Source organism: Loxodonta africana, chromosome 7 (assembly GCF_030014295.1).
Source record: "Loxodonta africana isolate mLoxAfr1 chromosome 7, mLoxAfr1.hap2, whole genome shotgun sequence".
NCBI classification, from domain to species: domain Eukaryota; kingdom Metazoa; phylum Chordata; class Mammalia; order Proboscidea; family Elephantidae; genus Loxodonta; species Loxodonta africana.
Window position 1 is genome coordinate 28,393,197 of NC_087348.1, and position 10,692 is coordinate 28,403,888.

At 39.0% G+C, this 10,692-nt stretch overlaps 1 protein-coding gene across 1 annotated transcript; it reads right to left on the reverse strand.

The window, feature by feature from the left end:
• Window positions 1-154: 154 nt before the first annotated feature.
• LOC135231895 (olfactory receptor 4S2) lies at window positions 155-1,897 on the reverse strand. The gene has a single exon (XM_064289101.1). The coding sequence runs from the start codon at window positions 1,652-1,654 to the stop codon at window positions 719-721; it is 936 nt and encodes a 311-aa protein (XP_064145171.1). The 5' UTR covers window positions 1,655-1,897; the 3' UTR covers window positions 155-718.
• Window positions 1,898-10,692: the final 8,795 nt, after the last annotated feature.

Below are 10,692 nucleotides of genomic sequence, written 5' to 3' on the forward strand. Positions count from 1 at the left end.
AGAAAATAACATTTGTCTTACAAGCTTGTGTTTTATCCCTTTTACATTCTGTATACCTTTCTCTTCCCATTTCAAACTTTCTAGGCTTAGTTGTAAGAATCTGTGCTTTGGGAGGACTTACATCAGCATGCTTTAGTTTGGGTCCTTCGCGAGTTTTCTTACGCTGTTTTTCATACAACGTATGCATATTGAGTGCTTAATATGTACAAGTCACTGTTCTAAACACTAAACAGACTTTTGCTCTTTAAGGAAAATAGGCAAGAACGTGGAGGAGAAAACAATGATACTGAGTAAGATCATGACGATATTCGGAGTTTAATAACACTTCTCTGGTTTAGGTATTTTCATAAGTTATCTGATTATGAAATATTGGAATAAATGTAATGATAATGATAAATAATACCTACTTCAGTAAAATAAGCCAGTGTGACATTTGCTTCTCCCAACAACCCTGCAAACCAAACCAAACATTCTCATTGCCGTCGAGTAGATTTCGACTTATAGCGACCCTATAGGACAGGGTAGAACTGCTCCATAGGTTTTCCAAGGAGCGGCTAGTGCATTTGAGCTGCCAATCATTTAGTTACCAGCTGTAGCTATTAACCACTGCTCCACCAGGTCGGTATTATTGATTTTGTTGCACAGATGCATTAACCAAGATTTCTATTAACCATTATTTCTATTTAAATCATCCAGCTTAAAGTATCAAAACTTCAAACTACTTGCCATCACCCTCCCAGAAAACCTTCCTACCCCACAGTTTCTTCATTGCATTTTTTACTTCTGCATTTCTCAGTGTATAAATCAGGGGGTTTAACATGGGGGTGACAATGGTGTAAAATACAGCCACCATCTTATCCTCAGAAAAGGTAGTATCAGGGCGCATGTACATGAAAGTACATGGGCCAAAAAAGATGACAACCACAGCAATGTGGGAGCCACAAGTGGAGAGAGCTTTGCACCTGCCTTCTGCTGACTGCTTTCTCAGGGACACCAGGATGACAGTGTAGGAGATTAACAAGATAACAAAGCTCCCCAGAGCAATGGTTGCACTGTTGGCTGTCACAACACCACCAACAACATATGTGTCTGTGCAGGCCAGTTTCAGCACAGGGTGGACATCGCAAAAGTAGTGATCAATCTCGTTGGGTCCACAAAAGGGTAGCTGGGCCACCAAAGCCACCTGGATAATGGAATGTAAGAACCCACCTACCCAGGTCCCCAGCAACATTTTATTACATTTGTCCCGGTCCATGATAGTCATATAATGTAGAGGTTTACAGATGGCCACATATCGATCATAGGCCATTATGGTAAGGATGAAGATCTCAGTGCAACCAAAGAAATGTACCCCAAAGAGTTGCAACATGCACCCCACATAGGAGATAGTTTTACTTTTGGCTAATAGGTCAACAATCATTTTGGGAGCTGTAACCGAGGAGTAACAGATGTCCACAAAAGACAAATAGTTGAGAAAGAAATACATAGGAGACTTAAAGAGGTTGCCCACACACACTGTCAGCATGATGAGAAAGTTTCCCAGAAGAATAACCATGTAGAAGAAAGAAAACACCACGAAACAAACTTCTTCCACCTCTGGGTTCTGAGAAAGGCCCAAGAAAATGAACTTGGTTACATTGTTTATTTTTTCCATGGAATTAGTCCAGCAGAGGATGTTTCCAAGAGACAATTAAATTGTCTGAAAAAAATAAAAAAGGTCCAACAGCATTATTTCTATTACAGAAAGAGTGGATAATCACAGTAGTTGAAAATGGGTACTTACTGCTGTTTGGCACACACAGAGAAATTGAAGCATATATATTCTGATCATCTTACCTCCGTACAACAGTCCATTCATTCACTTAGGTGAGGAAAAAAAGTCCAGAGATATCAAACAAAGCCCTTAAATCACCCATCGAACCAAGAGTTCTGTTCTCTCTGGCTGTTTATTAAGATTTATTCATCTGTTTGCTTTTAAACATTTACTTAGTTCTTATTCTGTATAAGTACTAAACTTGATTTTAAAACAACTCCTGTATTTGGGTGTCACTGGATGGTACAAACTATTAACATGCTCAGCTGCTGACTGAAGGGTTGCAGATTCAGGTCTACTCAGAAGCACCTTGGAGAAAAGGCCTGGCAATCTACTTTCATAAAAAACAGCTATGAAAACTCTTAACTAGTAAAACAAACAAAAAAAACCTGCCTTTAACATTACACTTTTTTCAGAACTATGGGATCAAATTGACAACAGCAACTCAAAAGATTAGATTGGAAATTTAGGGGGCAGTGAGTTTATGTCAGTGGGGGAGCAGCAAGTCAGAAAAGGAGGGTGGGAATGACTGCACAACTCTAAGACTGTAGTCAATGTCACTCAATTGTACATGTAGAAACTGTTAAATTGGCGTATGTTTTGCCATATATATTCTCAACAGCTACAACAAAATAAATAAAATTAAAAACAAGTCAAAACGAAACAAAAAACCCCTCTGGAGCACAGTTCTCCTCTGACATACACAGGGTCACCGTAAGTTGGAATCCACTCTACAGCATCGGGTTGGTCTGTGTTTGGGGACATGGCAACATCTGTATATCTAGAGAAGTTCACCTCTTGTTTGACACAGAAATGGAAACGTAAGCCTGCAATTTCTCTTCTGCGTATGGACACGCCTGTACCTCTCAGTCACCAGTGAGATCGAGTAGTAGAGACTGGGTGAGCTCAATAGGTTCTCCTTCTTATGAAATTTGGATCTTCATGTGCACGTGTTTATGCTCTCCTACTTGATCTCCAGCTCTTCACAGTCAGGAAGTGGTGCATTGGAGTAGAAAGAGGAACAAAACTATACAAACCAGACCCTTAAATAATGGTACTGTTGTTGTTGTGAGGTGCCTTTGAGTTGATTTTCCACTCACAGAGATTCTATGTGCTTCGAACTTGGGTAAATCTTTAACTTCACCAGGCTTCTGTTTCCCTATTTGTGAAATGAGAAAGTTTCTATTTTCCTATCTTCTCTATAATTCTAAGAGTTATTTCTACCATGAAATGAAATTACTCTGTTGGGTTGGAAGAGCCACATAACCCCCTGATAGGGAGGCAGAGAAAGAGAAGATAAAACAATAAAAGAAAACTGCTAGAGAAAAAGCAAGACCTGTTTGATTTGAAAGGAGGTGAAGTGAAGTCTCAGCCAATTTCTTCATCTTCAAACTCGGGCTGTTTGAGGATTTCCCAGGCTTTATTTTGCTTTGGAACTTTGATCATTCGTCTGTTGACCAGTAAGGGTGGGGTTGCAGGTGTGCGGGGGAGAACTCTGCCCTTTAATCTCACCACTCCATGCATTCTTTTGACCCTTCAAGTTTCATGATAGATATTAGTTCTACCAGTATGGGTGAAAAGATGAGTAGCAATATCACTCATACTGGAGAATTAAATATTGATAGAAGAGGTCCGCACTGAAAGAGAATTTAGATGGGTTTAGGAAGACATCAATATTGAATTTAAATGATGTGTCTTCAGCGACGGAATCTCATGCACACTAGTGGGTCACCGGAGTGTTAGGGTGGAAAGGGGTCTGTGGGATTGTTTTGACTGAAGGGGTTTTTATGGTGCCTCCTCAAATCAAGCAATAGATAGAAATGATTTCTCTAACTAGAAGTTAGGCTAGGTTTACACAGTATCTTAGATAATCATTAGGAGCTTTGTCTGCCTGAGGCCATATATCCTCAAGATTCTTATTAAGTTTCCTGTCTACAGCTCTTACTAAACTCTGTGCTCTTGGCTATTCCTTTGTGGCAATATTGTAGCTGGCAAGTCCATTTTTAGGAAACTATGGGGCTATGTCTTCATGTGTACAAATTAAAGTCGTTGGAGTAGCCATTACAAGTGTGCTTTCTCTTATGCAATACAAAGAAATAATAATAACAGTAGTAATGGTAATAATAATATAATTCAGATTCAGTGCTTAAGTACATTCCTCTACTTTTGCATATTGAATCCCCTTTGGTTTTCCTTTCTATTTAAAAAATAATAATTATCATTCTCCCTAAGAGAGCCTGATGGAAGGGAGCTCAAATCCTAGCAGTATTAGACAACTGTGAATTATGTCACTTGCATCTTATCCAGCAAAATCTGGGTATTTGGGTACAGGCCTGAATTGTGCAGCCATTGTCCATATCATAAGGTCCTAGAGGCATCCTGCTTTCTTCTCGAATCAATATTCATTTCAAAGAATTCCCTCCTCCCCTTTCTGTGCATTTCAAACATGATAACCCCTCATTTCCTTTTGAAATGATAAAGCTTTTGATTGGCTATTCCTTACTCATATTCATGCTACCCTATCTCATAGTCATGCGTAGACACTTTATTATCATCTTAATAATTTCATTCTCCCCTTACACTGGAGAGAGTCTTACAGATACACTAAACGTGCTCAAAATAGAGAAATTTGATTGAATTATTGTTTTCCACAAACTTTCCATATAGATAAACTGGTTTCCGAAGAAAAAAAAATCTCACCAGTATTTTCCAAAGCTCTTATCTTACTTTATTTTTCTATCTCTTCTTGAGATATTATGAGGGCTGCCTTAGGAAATTTCCTTGTGAATAAATTCGTGCCAGAGTGTCTCTGACTCCAAGAGCTCAATGGCTGACAGAAGTCAGTCTTCCTTGGTCCTGGTTCTGTCTCTCACTTACTGAAATCTGCCATTTCACAGGATCCTTTGTAACAAATGCTCTTTTTCTACTTCTCCTAAGGCCTGTTTAAAAAGGATGATGCAAAATGTTAAGGACCTTTGGGAAAGTCTTTCCCCAAAGTCTTCCTCCTTAGTCAGAGTGCAGTACAGACCTAACAATGAGCTTTAACATCCAGGTATCTTTTCACTTCTTAAAAAAACTTAAAACAAATGAAACTTTCCTTGCTTAATTTCAAGCCCAATCAATTTTCTTTGACTTTTCCAGCTTTTAGAGGTAACCTGCGTTTCTTGGCTCATGTCCTCTTTTCTTCATCATCAAACCAAAAGCATAGCATCTTAAACTCTCTCTCTGATCTGGACCTCCTCTTCTACCTCCCTCTTTCACTTTAAAGAACGCTTGTGATTACATAGGACTTAGCTGGCTTATCCAAGGTAATATCCTTATTTTAAATTGAGCAGATTAGCAACCTTAATTCCACCTGTAACATTAATCCTGCCCCTGTAGAACAACATGTTCACAGCTTTTGGAGTTTAGGACATGTATTTTGGGGGGCCCATTAGTCTGCTTACCAGAGTTAGTTAGCTACTTGGTAATTGGATGGAAAAGTCAGTCTACCCTCCTTATAGTCCACACTGTAAAAAGTATTTTATAATCTAGGAGATGAGTGAAAATACGTTGTAGGAAAAATGTTATTTATTGCATGTAAATAACTGAGTATTAATGTCCGGCTCTTATGCACAAAGGACAGCCATATGAATGAGGGAAGACTATCAGATGAGAATCATCATCTCTGGATGGTAAATGACATTCACTGCATACGTAAAATGAGAGTAAGTTAATAAAGATAAAAGGACATCATGTTTGGTAAAGGAGAAGGCCAACAAAAATGAGGAAAACTCTCAATGACATGGATCCACACAGCAGTCACAAAAATGGACTCAAACATACCAATGATCATGAAGATGGCACAGAACTGGGCAATGTTTTGTTTCTGTTATACAGAGATGCTGTCATGGTTAAGATTGTGTGTGAACTTAGCTCGGTAATGATTCTCAATAGTTCAGTAGTTATGATGTAGTCTGGCAGCTATTAAATGACCTAAACATCACCCTGATGGATATACTATAATGCAATCACCTCCATACCCCCATGTGTCTGTCAGTTTGTCGTACTGTGGGGGTTTGCCTGTTGCTGTGATGCTGGGAGCTTTGCCAGGGGTATTCAAATGCCAGCAGGGCTCAATCATGGCAGACAGGTTTCAGCTGAGCTTCCAGACTAAGAGTAGGAAGAAGGACTCGGCAGTCTACTTCTGAATATGTCTAGCCAGTGAAAACCTTACAAATAGCAGCAAAACACTGTTTGATATAGTGTCAGAAGATGAACCCCTCAGGTTGGAAGGCACTTAAAAGACAACTGGGGAAAAGCTGCCACCTCAAATAGAGTTGACCTTAATAACACGGATGGAGTGAAGCTTTCAGGACCTTCATTTGCTGATGTGGCACAACTCAAAATGAGAAGGAACAGCTGAAAACAGCCATTAATAATTGGAACATGAAATGTACGAAGTATGAATCTAGGAAAATTGCAAATTGCCAAAAATGAAATGGAATGCATAAACATCGATATCCTAGGCATTAGTCAGCTGAGATGGACTGGTATTGGCCATACTGAATGAGACAATCATATGGACTACTATGCTGGGAGTGACAATTTGAAGAGGAATGGCTTTGCATCCATCATCAAAAGAACATTTCAAGATCCTGAAGTACAACGCTGTCAGTAATAGTATAATATCCACACACCTACAAGGAAGACCAGTTAATATGACTATTATTCAACCACTAAGGACAAAGATGAAGAAATTGAAGATTTTTACCAGCTTCTGCAGTCTGAAATTGATAGAACATACAATCAGGACACATTGATAATTACTGGAGATGGAAATGTGAAAGTTGGAAACAAAGAAGAAGGATCAGTAGTTGGAAAATATGGCCTTGGTGATAGAGGCAATGCCAGTGATCACATGACTGAACTTTGCAAGACCAACTTCTTCATTGGAAATGCCTTTTTTCACCAGCATAAATGATGACTATACATTTAGACCTCAACATATGGAACACATAGGAATCAAATTGACTACATCTGTGGACAGAGATGATGGAAAAGTTCAATATCATCAGTCAGAACAAGACCAGGGGCCAAATGCAGATCAGATCATCAATTACGCATATGCAAGTTCAAGTGGAAACTGAAGAAAATTAGAACAAGTAGATGAGACCCAAAGTATATCTTGAGTATATCTCACCTGTATTGAGACACTATCTCAAGAATAGATTTGAGGTGTTGAACCCCAATGACCAAAGCCTTGAAGAGTTCTGGAATGACATCAAGAACATTACCCAAGAAGAAAGCAAGAGGTCATTAAAAAAAAACATGAAAAAAGAAAAGACCAAAATGGATGTCAGAAGAGACTCTCAAACTTGCTCTTGAATATCGCATTGCTAAAACAAGAGGAAGAAATGATGAAGTAAAAGAGTTGAATAGAAGATTCCAAAGGGTGACTCCAGAAGACAAAGTATTGTAAGGACATGTGCAAAGACTTGGAGATGGAAAACCAGAAGGGAAGAACACACTCTGCATTTCTCAAGCTGAAATTACTGAAGAAAAAATTCAAGCTTTGAGTTGCAATATTGAAGGATTCTATGGGGAAAATATTAAGCAACTCAGAAAGCATCAAAAGAAGATGGAAGGAATACACAGAGTCACTATACCAAAAAGAATAGGTTGACATTCAATGCTTTCAGGGGGTACCATATGAGCAGGAACCAATGCTACTGAAGGAAGAAGTCTAAGCTGCACTGAAAGCATTGGCAAAAAACAAGGTTCCAGGAATTGAGAGAACACCAACTGAGATGTTTTAACAAACAGATGTAGTGCTGGAAGTACTCAAAGAAATTTCGAAGACAGCTACCTGGTCAACTGACAGGAAGAGATCTATATTTGTCTTTTTTCAAGAAATGTGATCCCACCAAATGTGGCGATTATCAAACAATATCATTAATATCACATGCAAGTAAAATTTTGCTGAAGATCATACAAAAGTGGCTGCAGCAGTGTATCAACAGGGAACCGCCAGAAATTCAAGCCAGATTCAGAAGAGAATGTGGAACCAGGGATGTCATTGCTGATGTCAGACGGATCCTGGCTGAAAGCAGAGAATACCAGAAAGAGGTTTACCTGTGTTCTATTGACTATGCAAAAGCATTTGACGGTGTGGATCACAACAATTATGGATAACATTGTGAAGAATGGGAATTCAATAACAATTGTGCTCATGACGAACCCGTACATCGATCAAGAGGCAGTCGTTCAAACAGAACAAGGGAATATTGCATGGTTTAATGTCAGGAAAAGTGTGCATCAGGGTTGTATCCTTTCACCATGCCTATTCAATCTGTATGCTGAGCAAATTATCTGAGAACCTGGACTATATGAAGAACAGGGGATCAGGATTGGAAGAAGACTCATTAACAACCTGTGTTATACAGACGACACAATCTTACTTGCTAAAAGTTGAAGAGGACTTGAGGCACTTACTGATGAAGATCAAAGACCACAGCCTTCAGTATGGATTACACCTCAATATAAAGAAAACAAAAATCCTCACAACTGGGCCAATCAGGAACATCATGATAAACAGGAAAGTTTGAGGTTTTCAAGGATTTCATGTTACTTGGATCTATAATCAACAGCCATGTAAGCAGCAGTCGAGAAATTAAAAGAAATTGCATTGGGAAAATCTGCTGCAAAAGACCTCTTTATAGTGTTGAAAAGCAAAGATGTCACCTTGAAGACTAAGCTGCACCTGACCCAAGCCATGGTGTTTTTTCTTTTGCCTCAAGTGCATGAAAGTCAGAACGATGATAAAGAAGACTGAAGAATTGATGCTTTTGAATTGTGGTGCTGGAGAATATTGAATATACCAGGGACTATCAAAAAACGAACAAATCTGTCTTGGAAGAAGTACAATCAGATTGCTCCTTATAAGCAAGGATGGCAAGGCTACATCTCACATACTTTCGATTTGCTGTCAGGAGGGATCAGTTCCTGGAGAAGGACATCACACTTGGTAGAGGGTCATCATTATAGAGGAAGACCCTCTATGAGATGGACTGACACAGTGGCTGCAACAATGGGCTCAAGCATAACAATTGTGAGAGTGGCTCAGAACCAGGCTGTGTTTTTTCTGTTGTACATGGGGTCACTACGAGTGGGAATGACTCAATGGCATCTAACAACATCAACAATCACCTCCATGATGACATCTGCTATGAGCATCCAATCAGTCAAAAGGGAGTTTACTTGGGGGTGTGACCTATACCCAATACATACGGATTTTCTGGCAAAGCTTGTTTCTCTACGGCTTTTGATTTGGATCTTGCATCCGGCTTGTCGTCATATGGCCTCTGGTTCTTGGGACTTGAGCTAGCAGCTTACCTGCCATCTTACCTGCCGATCTTGGATTCATCAGCTTCTGCAGCCTATGAGCCAGCAGCCTGCCATCTGATCTGTTCATCTTGGGTTCATCAGTCCCTGCAGTTACTTGAGTCAGGAAAAGCCTACCGCCTGATGTGTGAACCTTGGACTTGAGACTTGCTAGCATCTGCAACCCTGTGAGCCATTTCCTTGAGATAAATCTCTTTCTCTCTTTATACATAATAATAATAATAATAAAAAAAAGCAGTTGCCGTCAAGTCGATTCCAACTCATAGGGGCCCTATAGGATAAAGGAGAACTGCTCCATAGAGTTTCCAAGGAACACCTGGTGGATTTGAACTGCTGACCTTTTGGATAGCAGCTGTAGCACTTAACCACTACGCCACCAGGGTTTGTATACATACAAAATTGTAAGACTAAGTTTTCTAAGTTGGTCCTTAAAGATTTTGATGATTTGGCTTCCAGTATTAAAGAGGGTACTGCTAATCCATGGCATGAGGTAGTAATAGAAATATGCATAGCTCAGTATTGGTGAAAGGTGAGGTTCTGGGGGATTGTATGTTTGTTCAAAATTCCTCAACAACTTAACATTTCAAAATTTCAATTATTTCCAACTCAACCCAAAATTCAGATTTTCTTTCTTTATTCTCTTCTTTCTCTGAGTGAAAAGGCTAGAATTTTTTTAAATTGCCTACCCCTCCCCTCCCTCGTTACCATCAAAGATTATTTCTTTTTGTATGGAAACTTTTTCAGGAGTTTTTATATCGTCATCTCATACAATATTTGTCCCTTTGTGATTGAACTATTTCACTTAACATAATGCCCTCCAGATTCATCCATGTTGTGAGATGCTTTGCAGATTCACCACTGCTCTTGGTGAAGTGTCTGTTCATTTTCTTTGCCCATTTTTTAACTGGATTATTTGTCTTTTTGTTGTAGGGATGTTGGATTTTCCTGTAGATTTTTAGAGACTAGACCTTTGTCTGATTTGTAATAGCCAAATTTTTTTTCCCAGTCTGTGACCTCTCTTTTTACCCTTTTTGTGAAGCCTTTTGATGAGCATAACTGTTTAAGATCTCAGTTACCTCCCTTATCTTCTGAAGTTTGTGTGTTGTTAGTTATGTTTTGTATCCTGTAATGCTGTATATTAGGGCCTCTAGCACTGATTCTGTTTTTTCTTCTATGATCTTTATAAATTTTGGTTTCACATTTATGTCTCTGACCCATTTTGAATTAGTTTTTATGTATGGTGTGAGATATGGGTCCTGTTTCATATTTTTGCAGATGGGCACCCAGTTTCGCCAGCACTTGTTAAAAAGACTGTCTTTTCCCCATTTGATGGACTTTGGGCCCTTGTCGAATATCAAGATTTTTTTTTTTTTTTTTTAAAGAAAGGCTGATATTTGCAGACAGGTTGTTAATCAGCATCAAGGCATAAGAAGACAGACAGGCTAAAAAATTCTTTTCAAAAAATGCACCTTTGACCTATAATAATAATAATAATA

Bases quoted from the DNA above. Each gene is read 5' to 3' on its own strand.
- LOC135231895 (XM_064289101.1), bottom strand. From the start codon at position 1,654: ATGGAAAAAATAAACAATGTAACCAAGTTCATTTTCTTGGGCCTTTCT.